Consider the following 22,746-nt stretch of genomic DNA (forward strand, 5'->3'; position numbering starts at 1 on the left):
GAACTTACGAGAAAATAATAGTGACACACGAACCTAAAGGCAAAATAATGGTGACAAAAACATACGAGAAAATAATGGTGACACACCAACCTAAGGGAAAATAATGGTGACACACGAAATGACGGGGAAATAATGGTGACACATGAACTTAAGGTTAAATAATGTTGACACACGAACTTAGGGGAAAATAATGGTGACACACGTACATTAAGGAAAATAATGGTGACACACGAACTTAAGGGAAAATAATGGTGACACACGAAACTAGGGGAAAATAATGGTGAACACGGACCTAATGGTTACACATGAACTTACGGGGAAATAATGGTGACACATGAACATAAGGTAAAATAATGTTGACACACGTACATTAAGGAAAATAATGTTGACACCCGAAACTAGGGGAAAATAATGGTGACACACGTACAGACGAAAAAAATAATGGTGACACACGAGCCTACTGGAAAATAATGGTGACACACAGACCTTTGATGAATTAATGGTGACACACGAACATACGGGAAAATAATGGTGACACACAAACTTAGGGGAAAATAATGGTGACACATGAATCTATGGGAAAATAATGGTGACACACAAACCTACGGGGAAATAATGGTGACACGTGAACCTACGGCAAAATAATGGTGAAAACCTAACCTACGGGAAAATAATGGTGACACATGAACCTAAAGGAAAATAATGGTGACACACGTACATACGGGAGTATAATGGTGACACACGAAACTACCGGAAAATAATGGTGACTCACGAACCTGGGGGAAAATAATAATGACACACAAACCTAGGGGAATATAATGGTAACATGTGAACCTACGGCAAAATAATGGTGAAACCCTAACCTACGGGAAAATAATGGTGACACATGAACCTACGGGAAAATAATGGTGACATACGAACCTACGGCAAAATAATGGTGACACACAAACATATAGGAAAATTATAGTGACACATGAATGTATGGGAAAATAATGGTGACACACGAACATTTGGGGAGATAATGTTGACACACGAACATTTGGGAAAATAATGGTGACACATGAACATTTGGGGAAATAATGGTGACACACGAACATTTGGGGAGATAATGTTGACACACAAACCTACTGGGAAATAATGGTAACATATAAACCTACATGGGACGGTGTGGCCTAGCGGTAGGGCGCTAGACTACTAACCTGAAAGTCTCGAGTTCAAATCCAGGTTCAAGTCAATAGAACGTCCTTGATTCCTAGGGAAAATAAAGGCGGCTGGGTATAGTGCTGACCACTCTATCCCTTCATAACCCTGGTTACAGAAATATGTGAACTCTACTTCACTTGCCCCATGAACCTACGGGAAAATAATGGTAAGAAATGAACCTACATTAAAATTTTTTGTTCCAGATCATTAAATTAAAACAAGTGACATCGCTATTCTTTGTCATTAAAAATAATTAATTAGTTCGTTGGTTTTTTTACACTACAAAACTTACGAGATTTCAAATTACTACATATAATTTTTGTCTCATGAAATGCGGCGAGGAACTTATTGTCTAATTCTCTTAACCCGATGTTAAAAAACGATCACACTTTGTTCACAGGAACATAACGTATCACCGTATTTTTATAGTAGTGTCAACTACCCTCCATAAAAAAGTGTCAGTATTTGGTAAATGACTTCAGCAATAATTTGGGGTGATTAACTTTCGGTAAACAAGAAAAATGAGTAAATATTAAGTTTATCACATAACAAAAAGTTAAAAATAGAAAAGAGATAATAAATGAGGTAAGAGAAACACAAGAGTAAATAACTAAGTTGAGAAAAACTAGAGATATTAACTGAGGTAAGAGAATACAAAAGGAAATAACTGAGGTAAGAGAAACATTGGAGAAAATAACTGAGAAAATAACTGAGGAAGAAAAACTAGACAGATTAACAGAGGTAAGATAAATACAAGAGAAAATAAACCGGGAGTGATCTCCCCTAAACTTTCTCGAATATTCTTATTTAACTTGAAACATAGACAGGATTTTTAATTACTTAAACTTTTAAAAAATTCATAATAAACGTTTTAATAACAAGCTTTTATGTAATAATGCACTAAAAAGTAGAAAATAAATTATAGACTACTATTTAAATAACTATAAAGAAAAGCGTGGGTAACTTTAGTATCTATTGGATACCTTTACTAATGTTAAGGAAGACACCCACGCTTTTCTTTATAGTTATTTAAATAGTAGTCTATAATTTATTTTCTACTTTTTAGTGCATTATTACATAAAAGCTTGTTATTAAAACGTTTTTTATGAATTTTTTTGTTGTTAGTCATGTTGTTATGTGACAAACACAATATCGATTTATTTTTCTTGTTTACCGGAAGTTAATCACCCCAAGTTATTGCTGAAGTCCTTAATACAGCTGAATGCCTTGTTGGGCGGGTAGTTGACACTACTATAAAAAATATTGTGATAGGTTATGTGACCTACTGTTCCTGTGAACACAATGTGATAGTTTATTTGACTCTTACCATATTATGAAGAGAATTAGACAAAGCGTTTCTCTGAACATTTCAAGAGACAATGTATATGTGATAAATTGAAAGATCGGAAGTGTTGTTCAAAAAACAAAAACAACAACCAGCGATCTAATTAAATAACTATAAAGAAAAGCGTGGGTGTCTTCCTTAACATTATTAAAGGTATCCAATAGATACTAAAGTGACCCACGCTTTTCTTTATAGTTATGTAAATAGTAGTCTATAATTTATTTTCTACTTTTTAGTGCATTATTACATAAAAGCTTGTTATTAAAACGTTTTTTATGAACTTTTTTTTCAGTACTTTACATGTTTTATTTACAATAGAGTTACATGACTAAAAACCATTGCGCGCCTACTGAAGGTGATGGCGCAGCTATTGAACGTGATGACGCGTGTGGTGTGGTTGGATAGACATGCCTATTGATTCGGTCCAAATTTTAATAAAGTCATAAAAAATTAATTAGGCATCCAATTAAGTCAAATTTAATTTCAGATTGCATTGTCTTCATGTCTTGACCCACGTGCCAAATGTGAATCGTATCGGTCAAGTAGAAGTGTCCGAATTTTCACTCCAGCATTTCGATCTAGACAGACAGACTGACGAGGAAGTGAGTTAAATAAAAGCTTGTAAAAATAAAATAGAATCTCATAGAAAAAAGAATTGCGCACCAAGCGAACGCCAAAACAAAATGTGCATAATAGTGGGCAATATTATTAGTACTTTACAAATTTACATGCGTTTCTTGAGAAATCAAAAATAGCGTAAATTAGTACTTCCGGTCAACGGAAATTGCTCAAAATTTTACAGAAGGTAGAAAATTAGATCTTTTACTTGCATGTGAAATTTCATTTATGGATCTGAAATAGTACTCAAGTTATAGGATTTTTAAAAATTCATAGTAGAAAAAGTACCACTTCCGGTTATCGGAAATCGCTCAAAAGTTGAACAGGATCTACGATTTTGATAAAATACTTATATATGAAAGTTCATCAATCTAGCTGTAACGGTACTCAAGTTATCGTGTTTACACACAGACAGACAGACACACAGACACACAGACATTCGAACAAGATTGCAAAATTATGTTTTTCCGTATCAGTGAGGTGTAAAACGTCGAGATTTGTAAAAATTACGATTACAAGACTTTCTCTATACGAGAAAGTAAAAAACTGAGGTAAGAAAAACAAAAGGAAATAACTGAAGTGAGAAAAACTAGAGATATTAACTGAGGTAAGAGAATACAAGAGGAAATAACTGAGTTAGTAGAAACACAAGAGAAAATAACTGAGGTGAGAGAAACACAAAAGAGAAAACAACTGAGGTGAGAGAAACACAAAAGGAAAAAAAAACTGAGGTGAGAGAAACACAAGAGGAAATAACTGAGGGACTAGAAACACAAGAGGAAATAACTGAGGTAGAAGAAACAAAATAGGAAATAACTGAGGTTAGAGAAACACAAGAGGAAATAACTCAGACAAAAGGAGATAACTTTACCGAGATAAACCAGGGTTGAGATGACCAGAAAAGCGAGAGACGCCGCTTTCTTGTCTGTGCGCCGAATGAAGAAAATCAACACACGAACAGTAAGACTTCCATGTCAAAACAAAACCCAAGGCATGTTAAAAGTTGTTCGAACTAGAGAACTAGACAGAAGGCAGGTAACGATAACGTGCAATGTCGTCTACAGATAGTCAACTGACTTTCTCAACTGTCGCCCACTGCATAGGCCTGTGTTACTTTAATCATCATCGGACACTTCTGATCTGTTGCAATAAATACACTCATCTGTGCAATTTCAAGAAATCTTTTCCTTATTTGTCTAATGTATTCTCTCTCTTCCCCCCCCTCTCTCTCTCACAAACACACACACATATTATATATATATATATATATATATATATATATATATATATATATATATATATATATATATATATATATATATATATATATATATATATATAATTCCCCATGTACGCACTTCTCTCTCTCTCTCTCTCTCTCTCTCTGTCTGTCCGCAAAATATTTTCGCCGGACATCACGTCAGAAACGGCAGCGATATATGGAGAACTTTATACGAACTTTTTTTAAAAAATAATATGTTAGATGCTTTAAATGTATAACAACAATTTTATTTAAAGAAGAAATATAAAAAATAAAGGCGTATTCGAACGTAGAGAAACAGTATTATTTATGCAACCGGAAAAGTGTTTAACCTTGGGAAAAGAACGCATTAAACAATGACGTCGCTTATTGTTTACACTAAAAAAAGAGCAAGAAACTGATGACGTCCTCTTCCGTGTTTAGAATAAAAAGAAATGAACTATTTCATTCAAATATGATTTAGAGCTATGTACGCTATGAAATGTATACAATACAATTTTCTCGGCCTAAACTTAAAAAAAATTATTTTATCTATTTAGATTCTAGATCTAGAGATTTTAGATCTAGATATTGATCTAGATCTAGATATCCTAGATCATCTAGATCTAGAGATTCTAGATCATATAGATCTAGAGATTCTAGATCTAGATCTAGATGATCTATAAAGCTAAGTTGTCGGGTGCCCCATAGGGAATTTCCCGGCGCCGCAGGCGCTTCAAATTTGCCAGGATCTTGCCTTGGGGCGACAGAACACGGGGGCCGGTTGGCCGAAAAGTCTACAATGAGGGGGTCAAAACTGACCTCGACTGAACGGCGCCTTATATGGGCGAATTAGTTAAGCATTCAAATTCTCAATGTTTTCGAAAGCCTAAGCGAAGCTGGGCAGCATGCCTAGTATCACGTACAGAACCGTTACCCCTCCCCCTCATTGCCCCACAATTGCAGATACTCTAAAGGCGTTTCCCTGAGAAAACGCAGGCAATCGCCTGTTTAACTAATTTTCCAGTAAACTAAAATAAATCCTTGGAGGTTCTAAAATGTATGCTACACTAAACTAGTGACTTTATCAAAACATATTTACAACAAAAAGTAACAACTTGAGAATTAAAAACAGCAATGCATATTTATTCTCACATCATTCAGTCTAGCAAAAAACATTGAACAAAGTTCATACAAAGTTTAGTGTCAGTCTCGCGAGCGTTTCACTTAGGCGCTGGCGAGGGGGTACTGGCAGATGTAGCCGTGTTCCTCCACTTCGGTCCACAGGATGTAGTTGGTGCTCTCGCAGGGGTACTCGGCCCACTTGCCGCCGTAGCCGACGTCCAAGAGGACACAGTCGTTGTGTTCGTGGTTGAAAATATGGGACAGGGAGCCACCGGTGGGGCCTTCACCGTCATCCCAGTTGCTGTAGGTCAGGGCGGTGCCATCGTCCCACTTGAAGGTGTTCTCAGTCTCCAGATCGTTGAGGCCGAGCCAGATGAGGGGGTTGTAGCTCATGTGGTAGGTGTTCCTCACCTCGGTGTAGATGTAGTTCTGGATCTCCGCGCTCTTGATCAGCACCAGGGTGCCGCTGTTCTTCTCGCAGTCGGCCTTGGCCGCGGTGTGCGTCACGCGCTTGGCCACGTTAAACTGGTAGCACGTGCCGTTGACCGCCTGGAGGGTGTTGTCTTGGGTCAAGGCCGGGGGGCAGCCGACGGCAGTTGTCTGGGCAGCGCCTAGAAGTTTGGGGAGGGGAAAATAAATACAACGAAGTTAGAGAGCTCAATTACTAGTATCAAAAGAATGTATGTAGTTTTACACGATTGATCGTTTACTTAGAAACACTTTCTAGACTTTCTAGACTTAGTTACAATGTAATCATGACGAGAGACATTTCATTAAGCGTAAAGATTCCTCTGAAGACTTAACGATCAATTGGGCAGATGGAGTTCTAATGTTTCTTGACCACGGCATATAAAGGCATAATGTGGTCAGCACTATGCCCAGCCGCCTTTACTTTCCTTAACGTGAGTTAGTTACCCATCCGAGTTGAGTGGATTCAGGGAAATTCCTCTAACTTGAACCCGGATTCGAACACGAAACTATCGGGTTAGCAGTCTAGCGCTCCACCGCTAGGTCACGCCGTCCCATTTCATTAAACGTAGGTGTCACGTTAATCCGTACATACATTTAATACCGTTTTGTTGCTGGTGTGAGTTAAGTTGGAACCCACTGTTTGAAACAAACCGGAAGTAGAGCGTTAAGATTTACGAAATTTGTGACAGAGTAAGCAGCAGTGAGGTTTATCCTATAAGTAACCATAAAAAAATGTGTCAGGATCCTCACAAATATAAGACAACTACAGTGAGTGTTTCGACCTAAGGTCTTCGTCAGCTCACAATAGATTGGTTAGAAACAAAAAGACAAACAGTGACACAATATAGGACAGCTCGACAATGAAGACACGTCTAGTCTAAAGACCACGATAACCAAATAAAGAGACACATGTTAGAGTAGGCGTGGACAGTGTATTGAAAGTAAAACTATGTAAAACTGTTGGTTGATGTTTAGAGAAGACAGCAATTTACGCTACAAGAACCCTTCAAACTTATTTTGGGTAAAATAACACGTACACAACATATAATGTTTAAATACGAATACTTGATGAACAAACACAAAAGATTAAAAAATAAAACCAGATCAGCACATAAGACATTCAGATCTGCACGTGAACACAAAAAAAGATGTGAGATGTAGAGCAAGTAGAGCAGACGAATTCTCCTTACCCAGGCCAACACAGAGAGCAGCGAGGAATAGAGCAGGCAGCATCGTGTGAGGTTCCATTGTCTAGAGATGGATGGCGTCAATGAACTCCGATCCTTTTATGGCGGCTCCAAGTTTGACTCAGCTATTGTTTATCTGTGGGCTGACCTGTGACGTGGAGCGCAGATAACAAGAGTTCAGTCCCCTTATCTTTCCAAACAAGAGTTCGGTCCCCTTATATTTATCGCACTCTTCTATTAAGTGGAGCAGGTTTAAGTGAATTACTGATTTTATTTTTTGTCTAACGTTTTGTACACTACAAACATGTGGCTGTAGGTTTTTCCCGGCTGGTCAACATGACACAGCTGCGTGGTAGAGTTCAACCAAAAATTAGCATCAGCAAAAATAGAAGAAGAAAAAACAGAAATATAAAAATCTTTATAATAGCAAGCTTTTAAATGCACTAAAATTTAAAAAAACTCGTAAAAGCGTTGGTCGCTCTTAAGTTCTCTTAAAATTACTCGACAGTTATCTGCTCTTACTTAGTTCGTGGTCCACGCTCAGGTCGACAGTTTTCGCCATTTTACACCTCTCTACTTTATTGTATACGGAATGTAAGAATATATTGTAATCGTGCAAAAATTCTTATACGAGATTTTGACAAATGTCAACGTTTTACATCCTTCCGGATACGAAAAAACGTAGTTTGCAATTTTTGTTTTTCTGTCTGTGTGTAAGTAAACACGATAATTTCAGCACTGATCCAGTTAGGTTAAAAAAATTCATTTATAAGTATAATGCCAAATTTGTAGTTTTCTATCAACTTTTTAGCGATTTCCGGTTACCAGAAGGAAGTGGTACTTACTGCACTTCCGGTTTTTCAAAAGATTATAACTTGAGTAGGCTACTGTTTAAGTTGGACAAAATTTCAAATACAAGTATTATATATGGTATGCAATATTTTCTACCAACTTTTTATACATAATTAGAAGATCTTATTCTGTTGATTCTTTGAAACTTTGAGTGATTTCCGGTGACCGGGAGAAGTATTTCATGCTATTTCCGATTTCTCAAAAAGATCACTTCTACATGACCGATTTGTTTCAAACGTTTCACCTAGGTCAAGACTCAATGACAATGCACAGTGACACAAAATGTGACTCACTTAGACGTTAAAGTAACTTTTCAAAAAATGTTTCTTTTATAAAGTACTAATTTTCCGATCTAAAATGCATACGTTGTTTGCGTTCATTTGGAGCGCAATTCTTTTTCTCAACTGATCTAATATATAAAGTTCAATTCTGTATGTTTGTTTGTAAAATGTTTGTCGTGGATACTTCGATGGATTTAAGTCATGGTCTAAATTTATAAGTTAAAAAATTACCATTGAAAGTCTTTAAAAAACAATTTTCATTTTATATACTTAGAATAATAATTTTCAATTATAAACATTACATAAAAAATTTTTAAAAGTGTATCAACGTTTATAAAATTTCTAAAATTGTGTCTGAAATGTATTTGCATTTTGTCCTTTAGATCTCATAACGTCTCTTGATTTGGAAAACACAGTTACTTCCCATTAAAAAACCCATTAAATCGGGGGAAGAAAGAATTTACTTTTTTACAAGCTTTTATTTAACTCACTTCCTCTGTCGTCAGTCGACAGTCTGTCGTCAGTCTAGATCGAAACGTAGGAGTGAAAATTCGGACAGTTCTACTTGACCGATACGATTCACAGTTGGCACGTGGGTCAAGACATGAAGACAATGCAATCTGAAACTAAATTTGACTTAATTGGATGCCTAATTAATTTTTTATGAATTAATTAAAATTTGGACCGAATCAGTAGGCATGTCAATCCAACCACACCACACGCGTCATCACTTTCAATAGCTGCGCCATCAGGTTTAATAGCTGCGCCATCACGTTCAGTAAGCGCGCAATGGTTTTTAGTCATGTAACACTATTGTAAATAAAACATGTAAAGTACAGAAAAAAAATTCATAAAAAACGTTTTAATAACAAGCTTTTATGTAATGATGCACTAAAAAGTAGAACATAAATTATACACTACTATTTAAATTACTATAAAGAAAAGCGTGGGTCACTTTAGCACTTTAGTACCTATTGGATACCTTTACTAATATTTGAGAAGAGACCCACGCTTTTCTTTATAGTAATTTAAATAGTAGTGTATAATTTATTTTCTACTTTTTAGTGCATCATTACATAAAAGCTTGTTATTAAAACGTTTTTTATGAATTTTTTATTACTTTGTTTTGGTGTTAAGAAAAAAAATAATTACATAATTAGCGGGGATTGATTAAGTGCAATGTCGTTGGTATTTTTAATACTGCCTTTTATTTATTCTATACACTGAACATACTGTTTACTAATTATTTTTTTAATCAATAACATTTAATAAGCCAGGTCCTACAAATCCTATATGTTTATTTCTTTCCATTTACGGATAAGCTTGGAGTATTATAATTTTGTTCACTAAATTGAAACAGGCGCGTCCGCCGGCGCCCCTGCATGGTTCAATTTGGCGCCCTGGGCTATCATGTGAGTGCTATGCTGCATAATTTTGTTTTAAACAGTGCGATAGACTATGGATAAGAAAGGTTACTATAGTCTTTAAGTAAATCAAATCCGGGCGTGCTCCGGCACCCCGACAGAGTGCTATTTGGCGCCCCGGGCCTTCCCGTGTTCGCTATGGTAACTACGTTCGCGTAAGTGAGTTCAAAAGACTATGAATAAGTTGGGTACTATAATCGTTTACTAAGTTGAATCGGGCGGTTACGCTGCACGTCGTCATGGCGCGATTTGGCGCCCCGGGCTAGACTGTGGACACTTTCAGTTTATATTTGCGTTTGTGTTTTCTTTGTGTTTGAGTTTGGGTTTGCGTTTGCGGTTGTGTTTGCGTTTGGATTTGGGTTTGTTTTCGTTTGCTTTTTTTCTTTGCGTTTGTGTTTTCGTTTGCTTTTTTCTTTGCATTTGTGTTTTCTTTGTGTTTGTGGTTGTGTTTGTGTTTGCGTTTGTTTTTGTGTTTTCGTTTGTGTTTGTATTTGTGTTTGTGTAAAGTTTGCGTTGTTTTTTTTTTTGGTGTGTTTTGGTTTTGTTTGGTTGTGGTTGGGTTTGTGTTTGCGTTTGGATTCGTTTTCGTTTGCTTTTTTGTTTGCGTTAGTGTTTGTAATTTCTTTGTGTTTGTGGTTGGGTTTGTCTTTGCGTTTGTTTTTGTGTTTGTTTTGTGTTAGTGTTATGTTTGCGTTTTTTTTTTGTGTGTTTTGGTTGGTTGTGGTTAGGTTGGTTAATGCTGGGTAAATGCTGATTACTAAACACACAAGTTATGGTCCTTTACAGATACGTTTTTCAGAGATGCCAGTGCAGGGCCTGGCCGGGACGGCTAGTTCTATTATAAAATTTAAAATATTTCTATAGCCCGATTGCATTGAAAGTGTCATCCCCCTTACTGTTTTAAAAGAATAAACGAGAAAGTTTAAGGGAGATGACTCTCGATTTAAAAAAAATGCTATTTAGTTTTCACAAGATCCAGCTTGTAAGCTATCAACATTTTTTCAAATCGATGAACGATTCGTATGTGCCCGCCTCTCACTATTCGACAGAAACAGATTTTTTTTCATAAACATTATTTTAAAATATGATTTATTTTTATTCATTTGTTATGGTTTTAATTTTTTTTTTTTGACTGCCTAGGTTTATTAAATATGTTCGATACTTGTCCCAACTTGTCTAGCGGCGAGCCAGACTGCACTATTTACGTTTTGTAAATATATTTCTCTGTGTGTATGCAATTTGAAAAAAATGCCAAATAATTTTATTATTTTGAAACATTTTTGTTTATTATTTATTAATACATTATGACTACAAGAAAATAAGAAAATAAGAAAATAAATTATGGAAAAAATGACAAGTTATGGAAGGAGTTTGTCGATTTAAAATAGGTGGTGCACGCCACCGTACCGATATTTTAGAATGTGCTCTAGAGTAAAAAAAAGGTTGGGAACCCCTGGTGTAAGGAGTCAGAAAAAAATGTTGTTAGGTTGAAAATAATAAGTTGTCTTCGATGAATTCCGACTCACTTCGACGCATATGATTAAAACATTTTATACGACAGTTGCTTTGCAGAACTTTAGTTTAAAAGGAAAATATTTGCTAGCCCTGCCCGCATTTCCTGACCTAAGAAAGATTTTGGCACTGGCTAAAAAGAACACGCAGTTTTATGCACTCTGCGTTCTACCTTTATGTCCCTTTAGTCGGAGCTAGTCGGAAACTTTTCTTGTTGTGCAGATGTGGTTGGTGTGACAGTGATGTTGTTAACCGACCATCGCCTCAATGAATGTGGTGAGTAATTTTAGCGGGACTCAGTGAGCAGTGATGGTGTCTACATAGTTTACCATGATTTGGTTTTGTTCTATTTAAATAGCTTCTGGGCGTGGATTTATTTGGTTCAAGTTGTAGGAGATAAAAATAAATCTCCAAAATACCAGTTCTGTTGCTATACTGATACAATTGAATAAAATGAATGACTAGGCTAATTAGAGCAATTTTGGTCAGTTGCTTTGTGTAAATGTTTGAATCGTTGTTAGTAGTTATTGTATGAGGGCTATGGGGTAGTTAAAACGTTGTAAAGGTGGTTAGTCGAGGGGAATACCAAATTTGGTGATGTCTTTGATATTGTTCTACAACATACTTTGTTATATGACTAAAGGTGATGTCTTTGATATTGATCTACCACATACTTTATGACTAATGGTGATGTCTTTGATATTGATCTACCACATACTTTATGACTAATGGTGATGTCTTTGATATTGATCTACCACATACTTTATGACTAATGGTGATGTCTTTGATATTGATCTACCACATACTTTATGACTAATGGTGATGTCTTTGATATTGATCTACCACATACTTTATGACTAATGGTGATGTCTTTGATATTGATCTACCACATACTTTATGACTAATGGTGATGTCTTTGATATTGATCTACCACATACTTTATGACTAATGGTGATGTCTTTGATATTGATCTACCACATACTTTGTTGTATGACTAATGGTGATGTCTTTGATATTGATCTACCACATACTTTATGACTAATGGTGATGTCTTTGATATTGATCTACCACATACTTTATGACTAATGGTGATGTCTTTGATATTGATCTACCACATACTTTGTTGTATGACTAATGGTGATGTCTTTGATATTGATCTACCACATACTTTATGACTAATGGTGATGTCTTTGATATTGATCTACCACATACTTTATGACTAATGTTGATGTCTTTGATATTGATCTACCACATACTTTATGACTAATGGTGATGTCTTTGATATTGATCTACCACATACTTTATGACTAATGGTAATGTCTTTGATATTGATCTACCACATACTTTATGACTAATGGTGATGTCTTTGATATTAATCGCCCACATACTGTGTTGTATGACTAATGGTGATGTCTTTGAAATTGATCTACCACATACTTTATTGTTTGACTAATATCGCGTACAGAAGACTTCACCGTTAATGCATAAGGCTGACTACACCCGTAGGTAAAAATTGATTGCTACCATTTAGAGCGGACTCTAGTATAGAATAGCTACAACAGTTTAATCTGGCCAACAAAAACATACAAGAACGTGTTTAGAGGTACTCAGTTTACTTTTATTGGGAAAATATACACCTCATGTCTTATGATGTAAAACTTGAATTTATGCGTCACATTCACACAAAGAGCAGCCGGTGGTCGGGTCCTTCTTAAAGCCGTTCATACCGCAGTCCAGGTCACAGGAGAAGGGCGGGCAGGGGTTGGTGATGGTGGACACGGTAGTCTGGGGCGCGGGGGTCACTTCTGTGCTGGACACTGTGGTGGCTGCGGTGGTGGAGGTAGAGGCGGACACCTGGAACTGGCAGATGTAGTAGTGCTCCTCGGGGTCGGCGAAGAAGAGGAAGTTGTACGAGTCGCAGGGGTACTCGGCCCACTTGCCGCCAGATGACGCGTCGATGGTCACACAGTCGTCTGACTCGTGGTTGAAGATGTGTGTGATGGAGCCCGCCCCGGGGCCCTCGCCGCTGTCCCAGTTGTGGTAGTCCAGGGGGGTCCCGTCCTCCCACTTGTAGACGTTCTCGTTGTCGAGGTCATTGAGTCCTATCCAGACGAGCGAGTGGCTCCTGTAGGTGTTGAGCAGCTCATGGTACAGGTAGCTCTGGGTCTCGGCGTCCTTCACCAGCGCCAGGGTGCCGCCGTTCTTCTCGCAGTCCTGTCGGGCCTTGGAGTGGGTGTAGCGCCGGAAGAGGACGAACTGCCAGCAGGAGTTGCCGTGGACCTGCAGGTACGTGTCACGTGGTAGGCCCGCGGGGCAGTCATTCACGGTCAAGGGGGTGCCTGAAATATACAGCTAGATTTTTATTCACAGTTAGGGGGGCGCCTGAAATATACAGCTAGATTGTTATTCACAGTCAAAGGGGCGCCTGAAATATACAGCTAGATTGTTATTCACAGTCAGGGGGCGCCTGAAAAATACAGCTACATTGTTATCGCTATTCACATAGTTCAGCGCGGTAGATTGAGGTTGAAATTTAAAAAAAAAAAAACCAAAATCAATGTTAAAGAAACAAAGAGAAAACGATTGCAGTAAAAAATAAACAAAAAATAATTATTTATTCATTTAAATATTTTAGTGCATCGGCAAATACCATGAAAACATATAATCAAACTCAGAGACAAAAATTATAAATAAAATGCGAGTAATCCGTTTTCTAGTTTGTTACATAATGCTGCATGCTAAACCGTTTCGTGTTCTTTACATTAGCCTAACCAGGTTTAGAGATTAGACCGACTTTTCGCGAGCCAAAAAAAAAAAGAATTAATAAGAACTGTCTGTAATCAATTTGAATTTTTAAAAAACTAGTTATTAAAACATCAAAAACAAACACTGTAATGGTGTCTATGTGTAACTGAAGTAGTTAAACTTTACCTAAATGTAGGCAGACAGCCACGAGAAAAGCTAAAGCCAACATCTCCCAATGTGTTGTCAAATGTTTTTCTCACCTGAAACACGGGAGACCAAATCTTTCGAATCTTGATAAGGAGGTCTTGTGACCTAATTCAAATTTCAGCAAATCATCTGCTACGGTTGACTCGAGATTTAGCTCTAGGGTCAGCTTGCCACGTAGGCTGTGTAGGATGTTCTACATTCTGACGCCATTTTTAACTCTGATAATTTTCTAAAAGAGACATTTCTAAGAGAGTCAGTTCTTTAAAATGTTGTTAATGCGTGCGTTTTAGATAGCGATGTACACATCCCCAGCTGTTAATCAAACTTGATTTTTAAAACGTCTTCACAACTAAGTAAGCTAAATTAAAGATGAATAAGTAGGGCCTACAATTATTAGGGGAGATAACCGATCTGTCTCCATTGTTGATGTTTACAGTCCTGGAACCATGACGTATTAAAGGGGAGGTAACCACCGTTGCCCACAGTTGGCATTAGACATGGCTGCTTGCTCTCCCTATTTCTTATCAAGGTCTACCTGTAAACGATTGTGACCGACTCATTGGAAAACGATGTTACCAACCAGCGCTTCGCTGACACATGGATGCTATGACAGTCTGTGATGGCGAACTGCTGGAATTGCTGGACCGGCTGGTAAAACATCTGGCACGATGACCAGTGCTGAGATAACGGAGGGCATTGCTGGACCGGCTGGTAAAACATCTGGCACGATGACCAGTGCTGAGATAACGGAGGGCATTGCTGGACCGGCTGGTAAAACATCTGGCACGATGACCAGTGCTGAGATAACGGAGGGCATTGCTGGACCGGCTGGACAGAACATCTGGCTCGATGACCAGTGCTGAGATAACGGAGGGCATTGCTGGACCGGCTGGACAGAACATCTGGCACGATGACCAGTGCTGAGATAACGGAGGGAATTGCTGGACCGGCTGGTAAAACATCTGGCACGATGACCAGTGCTGAGATAACGGAGGGCATTGCTGGACCGGCTGGACAGAATATCTGGCACGATGACCAGTGCTGAGATAACGGAGGGCATTGCTGGACCGGCTGGACAGAACATCATCAACATCTGGCACAATGACCAGTGCTGAGATAACGGAGGGCATTGCTGGACCGGCTGGACAGAACATCTGGCTCGATGACCAGTGCTGAGATAATGGATGCCATGACAAACAGCCCAAGTTGTATAACGACAGACTAAAATGTCACAGATTAGATGAGGTCCCCTTCCGTTAAATACTTTAGCGCTATCTTATCGTTCGAGGGATCTGAATAAAAAATGCTTGCAAAAAATGCACATAAGACAGCAGTACTTAGCCAACTAAAAAACATTTGAGTGACAGAAGAGTTCTCTAGGTGCAAAATTCAAATGTAGCTGATGTGTCCGTCTTCTTATATGGATGTAAAGCATGGACGCCTAATGCAGTTTTCCGGAGACGGATCAAGCCCTATTTTCATTGCATTTAAAAGCTTGCTATTTTAAGGTTTTTATATTTATATTTATATCCACTTTTTTTACTTTCTCGTATATACGAAGTATAGAGAAAGTCTTGTAATCGTGCAAAAAAAAATCGAGATTTTTGCAAATCTCGACGTTTTACACATCACTGATACGGAAAAAGATAATGTTGCAATCTTGTCCGTATGTCTGTGTGTCTGTGTGTGTCTGTGTGTGTGTGTCTGTGTGTGTGTGTGTGTAAACACGATAACTTGAGTACCCTTACAGCTAGGTTGATGAAATTTTATATATAAGTATTTTATCAAAATCGTAGATCCCTATCAACTTTTGAGCGATTTCCGATAACCGGAAGTGGTACTTTTTCTACTTTGAATTTTTAAAAAGCCTATAACTTGATTACTATTTCAGATAGATAAATGAAATTTCACATGTAAGTAAAAGATCTAATTCTCTACCTTCTGTCAAATTTTGAATAATTTCCGTTGACCGGAATGACTAATTTACGCTATTTACAATTTCTCGAAAAACGCAGGAAAATTTATAAAGTACTAATAATATTGCGCACTATTATGCACATTTTGTTTTGGCGTTCACTTGGTGCGCAATTCTTTTTTCTACTAGATTCTATTCTATTTTTAAAAGTTTAAGTAAACAAAAATCATGTCTATATTCCGAGTTGCCATCTAACGTAGTGCTATATTAGAAAATTCGAGAAAGTTTAGGGGAGATCACTCCCGGTTTATTTAAAAATAATGACCAACATGTTATAAACATACAAACAAACTCCAAGGCTAGAAAGTGTGCACTTTTAACGTTTATTTCATAAGGAGCTCATACGTTTGATGCTTTTATGGGTTTCAAATTACATTTATTGTAATGATTTATCAAGATTTGGGCTGAAAATTTAACAGCAAAGTGGCAGAGCTTAACACGTGACACCTCGAGATGTTTACGTGTAGCATTCGCAGAGTGGACATAGGGTGACATTGTCTGCCAGGTAGAGGGTGCAGTTTACGTTGCAAGAGAAAGTCGGACATGGGCGAGTCGGTACCGAGGTGGATGGCACGGTGACGTCAACAGGAGGTGACGTTGTTTGCACGGTGACGTCAACATAAAATGACGTTGTTGGCACGGGGACGTCAACAGGACGTGACGTTGTTGGCACAGTGATGACCACGCTGCTGCGCGCCTTATACTGGCAGACGTAGGAGTGTGACTCACTGGTACTGAAGAAAATCAGGAAGGAGCCGCTTTCACAGTTGGTCTCCTTCCACTTCCCTCCCGCTACGAGGTCAATGACAACGCAGTCCCGGGTGTTGTGGTTGGTGGTGTGGGTGACGGACGTGCTCGCTGGCCCCTCCCCTCCCGCCCAGTCCGTGTAGACGGGGGTCGTCCCGTCCTCCCATTGATAAAGGTTTTCCGTGGCGAGGTCGTTGAGGCCGATCCAAATCTTGCCAGACACCTGGAAGTTGTTGACCAGCTGGTCGTACAGATACTCCTGGACCTCCACTGACTTGACCAGCACCAGAGAGCCGCCATGTTGCTCGCAGTAGGCCCGGGCGGCGGTGTTGGTGCTCTGGCGGTACACGACAAACTGGTAGCAGGTGTCCCCGCGCACCTGCAGGTACCTGTCCCTGGGGACACCGGCGGGACAGTCGTCAATGGTGGCACACGAACCTACGGGAAAATAATGGTGACACATGAACTTAGGGGAAAATAATGGTGACACACTTACATACGGGAAAATAATGGTGACACACGAACTTAGGGGAAAATAATGGTGACACACTTACATAAGGGAAAATAATAGTGACACACGAACATTCAGGAAAATAATGGTGACACACGAACCTAAGGAAAAATAATGGTGGCACACGAACCTACGGGAAAATAATGGTGACACATGAACTTAGGGGAAAATAATGGTGACACAGGAACTTGAGAAAAATAATGGTGACACACGAACTTGGGGAAAATAATGGTGACACACTTACATACGGGAAAATAATGGTGACATACGAACTTGGGGAAAATAATGGTGACCCATGAACCTACGAAAAAATAATGGTGGCACACGAACCTAGGGGAAAATAATGGTGACACATGAACTTAGGGGAAAATAATGGTGACACACGAACTTAGGGGAAAGTAATGGTAACACACATATGTGAAAACAATGGTGAGACACGAACCTAAGGGAAAATAATGGTGACATATGAACTTAGGGGAAAAAAATGGTGACACATGAACTTAGGGGAAAATAATGGTGACACACGAACTTGGGGAAAATAATGGTGACACACGAACCTAGGAAAAAATAATGGTGGCACACGAACCTAGGGGAAAATAATGGTGACACACAAAACTACGGGAAAATAATGGTGACACACGAACCTAGGGAAAAATAATGGTGACACACGAACTTGGGGTAAATAATGGTGACACACTAGTCTAGGGGAAAATAATGGTGACACACGAACCTAGGGAAAAATAATGGTGACACACGAACTTGTGGTAAATAATGGTGACACACTAGCCTAGGGGAAAATAATGGTGACACGTGAACCTACGGAAAAATAATGGTGACACACAAACCTATGGGAAAATAATGGTTACCCAGGAACTTACGAGAAAATAATGGTGACACACGAACCTAAAAGCAAAATAATGGTGACAAAAACATACGAGAAAATAATGGTGACACACCAACCCAAGGGAAAATAATGGTGACGAACATATGGGAAAATAATGGTGACACATGAACTTACGGGGAAATAATGGTGACACATGAACTTAGTGGAAAATAAAAGTGGCACATGTACATTAAGGAAAATAATGGTGACACCCGAACTTAGGGAGAAATAATGGTGACACACGAAACTAGGGGAAAATAATGGTGACACGCGTACAGACGAAAAAATAATGCTGACACACGAGCCTACGGGAATATAATGGTGACACGCGAACCTTGGGAAAAATAATGGTGACACGCGGACCGCAGGGAAAATAATGATTACACACAGACCTTTGATGAATTAATGGTGACACACGAACCTACGGGAAGATAAGGGTGACACACGAACTTAGGGGGAAATAATGGTGACACATTATTCTATTGGAAAATAATGGTGACACACAAACCTACGGGGAAATAATGGTGAACCTACGGAAAAATAATGGTGATACACCAACCTACGAGAAAATAATGGTGGCACACGAACCTATGGGAAAATAATGGTTACCCATGAACTTACGCGAAAATAATGGTAACACGAACCTAAGGGAAAATAATGGTGAAACCGTAACCTACGGAAAAATAATGGTGACACATGAAACTACGAAACAATGATGACACACGAACCTGGGGGAAAATAATGGTGACACGCGAACCTATGAGAAAATAATGGTGAGACACGAACCTAGGGGAAAATAATGGTAAAATGTGAACCTACGGCAAAATAATGGTGAAACCCTAACCTACGGGAAAATAATGGTGACACATGAACCTACGGGAAAATAATGGTGACATAGAAACCTATAGGAAAATTATAGTGATACATGAATCTATGGGAAAATAATGGTGACACACGAACATTTGGGGAAATTATGGTGACACACGAACATTTGGGGAAATAATGGTGACACACGAACATTTGGGAAAATAATGGTGACACATGAACATTTGGGGAAATAATGTTGACACACAAACCTACTGTGAAATAATGGTGACATATAAACCTACATGGGACGGTGTGGCCTAGCTGTAGGGCGCTAGACTGCTAACCTGAAAGTCTCGAGTTCAAATCCAGGTTCAAGTCAATAGAACGTCCTTGATTTCATCCAGCTTTGATAGGTAGCTAACTCCCGTTAGGGAAAGTAAAGGCGGCTGGGCATATTGCTGACCACTCTATCCCTTCATAACCCTGGTTACAGAAATAGGTGAACTCTACTTCACTTGTCCCATGACCCTACGGGAAAATTTTGGAGAGACATTAACCTAGATTAAAATTTTGTTCCAGATCATTAAATTAAAACAATTGATATCGATCTTCTTTGTCATTAAAAATAATTAATTAGTTCGCTGGTTTTTTTACACTACAAAACTTACGAGATTTCAAATTACTACATATAATTTTTGTCTCATGAAATGCGACGAGGAACTTATTGTCTAATTTTCTTAACCCGATGTTAAAAAAACGATCACACTTTGTTCACAGGAACATAACGTATCACCGTATTTTTATAGTAGTGTCAACTACCCTCCATAAAAAAGTGTCAGTATTTGGTAAATGACTTCAGCAATAATTTGGGGTGATTAACTTTCGGTAAACAAGAAAAATGAGTAAATATTAAGTTTATCACATAACAAAAAGATAAAAAAAGAAAAGAGATAATAAATGAGGTAAGAGAAACACAAGAGGAAATAACTAAGGTGAGAAAAACTAGAGATATTAACTGAGGTAAAAGAATACAAAAGGAAATAACTGAGATAAGAGATACATTGGAGAAAATAACTGAGGTGAGAGAAACACAAGAGAAAATAAGTCAGGTGAGAGAAACATAAGAAAGGTGAGAGAAACACAAGAGGAAATAACTGAGGTGAGAGAAACACAAGAGAAAATAAGTCAGGTGAGAGAAACATAAGAAAGGTGAGAGAAACACAAGAGGAAATAACTGAACTGAGAGAGACACATGAAGAAATAACTGAGGTGAGAAAAACTAGAGATATTAACTGAGGTAAGAGAATAAAAAAGGAAATAACTGAGTTAGTAGAAACACAAGAGAAAATAACTGAGGTGAGGGAAACAAAAGGAAAAAATAACTGAGGTGAGAGAAACACAAGAGGAAATAACTGAGGGACTAGAAACACAAGAGGAAATAACTGAGGTAGGAGAAACACAAGAGGAAATAACTGAGGGACTAGAAACACAAGAGGAAATAACTGAGGTGAGAGAAACACAAGAGGAAATAACTGAGGTAGGAGAAACACAAGAGGAAATAACTGAGGTGAGAGAAACACAAGAGGAAATAACTGAGGTAGGAGAAACACAATAGGAAATAACTGAGGTAGGAGAAACACAATAGGAAATAACTGAGGTGAGAGAAACACAAGAGGAAATAACTGAGGTAGGAGAAACACAATAGGAAATAACTGAGGTGAGAGAAACACAAGAGGAAATAACTGAGGTAGGAGAAACACAAGAGGAAATAACTGAGGTGAGAGAAACACAAGAGGAAATAACTGAAGTGAGAGAAACACAAGAAAGGTAAGAGAAACACAATGGGAAATAACTCAGACAAGAGGCGATAACTTTACCGAGATAAACCAGGGTTGAGATGACCAGAAAAGCGAGAGACGCCGCCATCTTGTCTGTGCGCCGAATGAAGAAAAATCAACACACGAACAGTAAGACTTCCATGTCAAAACAAAACCCGAGGCATGTTAAAAGTTGTTCGATCTAGAGAACTAGACAGAAGGCAGGAAACGATAACGAAAACGTGCAATGTCGTCTACAGATGGTCAACTGACTTTCTCAATTTCTGATCAGTTGCAATAAATACACTCATCTATGCAATTTCAAGAAATCTTTTCCTAATTTGTCTAATGTATTCTCTCTCTTTCCCCACCCCCCCCCTCTCTCTCTCTCTCACACACACCAACACACACACACACATATTATATATATATATATATATATATATATATATATATATATATATATATATATACATATATATATACGAGAAAAATGGCCCGTTGAGGAAGGGTACAACGGGCGCTAGGCTGATAGTGCTGTCTCTTTTCTCTAAACTAAAACCAACCCACCCCCCCACACACCACCCCCACCCCACCCCCCCACCCCCACACACCACCCCCCACACACCACCCCCACACACCACCCCCACCCCCACCCCCCACCACCCCCACCCCTCACCCCCACACACCACCCCCTCCACACACCGCCCCCCACCCCTTACCCCCCCCCCAAAAAAAAAAACATGTCTACGAAATATAATTATATACTTTTTCCAGTGTCCGCCCCCTCCCAGAAAATTCTACCCCCGCCCCCGAAAATTTCAAGTACCCCCACCCCTCTCCGGGGAGGAAAAAGTCTGAAAGAAACACTGAAACCAACCCACCCCCACCCCCCCACACACCACCCCCCCCCACACACCACCACCCCCCACCCCTCCACCACCCCCCACCCCCAAAAAAAACATGTCTACCGTCCCATTCAACGAAATATAATTATATACTTTTTCCAGTGTCCGCCCCCTCCCAGAAAATTCTACCCCCGCCCCCGAAAATTTCAAGTACCCCCACCCCTCTCCGGGGAGGAAAAAGTCTGAAACACTGAAACCAACCCACCCCCCCACACACCACCCCCACCCCCCCACCCCCACCCACCCCCCCCACACACACACACCCCACCCCTCCACCACCCCCCACCCCCACCCCCCCCCCCCCCCACCCCCCAAAAAAAAACATGTCTACCGTCCCATTGCAAGAAAACCACTTTTTAGATTAGACACATTAATTAGGCGGTAATTTTATTATAGAGTATCGATGAGGAAATTTCTTTTGAGTTGGAGAGGGGGGGGGGGCTCAGACGTTCTTTTGCGGGGGGTGGGGCTTCGCCCCTACCCGAAGAATTGTATGCAAGAAACTCTTCACGCAAACCATTTAGATTAGACAACATTTCCTTTTTATTCAATGTTTACGCGATAATCAATGACGTCATTATATTACTGTGTGCACTTTCCGCCTTGAGATTATTTTCAACTCTATGCTAAATGTGTCGACGTCATACTTCGTTTTTCGAAATACTATGCATGTTTTTAATTTCCTTGTGTTTTCTCTAGAGCGTTCTTGTCAGACAGAGCGTTCTTGTCAGACAGAGCGTTCTTGTCAGACAGACAGCGAAACTATTATTATAGATATATAAAGTTGAAAATTCTGTATGTATGTAATTATGTTTGTCGTGAATTACAAAGGAATATAAGAAAATACGCTACTTCCATGGATTCCAAAGTTAGATAATTAAAGCGCTC

General features: G+C 39.0%; 2 protein-coding genes across 2 annotated transcripts; both read right to left on the minus strand.

The window, feature by feature from the left end:
* Window positions 1–5,633: 5,633 nt before the first annotated feature.
* Window positions 5,634–15,340, minus strand: LOC131943012 (C-type mannose receptor 2-like). Its single transcript, XM_059303021.1, has 4 exons — window positions 14,791–15,340; window positions 12,930–13,597; window positions 7,193–7,253; window positions 5,634–6,142 (listed from the first exon to the last, which is right to left on the minus strand). Exons 1-4 carry the CDS (start codon window positions 15,338–15,340, stop codon window positions 5,634–5,636), a joined length of 1,788 nt encoding a protein of 595 aa, XP_059159004.1.
* A 1,302-nt stretch (window positions 15,341–16,642) lies between these two features.
* On the minus strand, window positions 16,643–21,194 carry LOC131943022 (perlucin-like protein). The gene is made up of 2 exons (XM_059303031.1): window positions 21,011–21,194; window positions 16,643–17,370 (listed from the first exon to the last, which is right to left on the minus strand). The coding sequence occupies exons 1-2, from the start codon at window positions 21,057–21,059 to the stop codon at window positions 16,643–16,645; spliced, it is 777 nt and encodes a 258-aa protein (XP_059159014.1). The 5' UTR covers window positions 21,060–21,194.
* Window positions 21,195–22,746: the final 1,552 nt, after the last annotated feature.

Source organism: Physella acuta, unplaced genomic scaffold (assembly GCF_028476545.2).
Source record: "Physella acuta isolate Inbredline_101_S28 unplaced genomic scaffold, ASM2847654v3 ptg000038l, whole genome shotgun sequence".
Taxonomy (NCBI): domain Eukaryota; kingdom Metazoa; phylum Mollusca; class Gastropoda; family Physidae; genus Physella; species Physella acuta.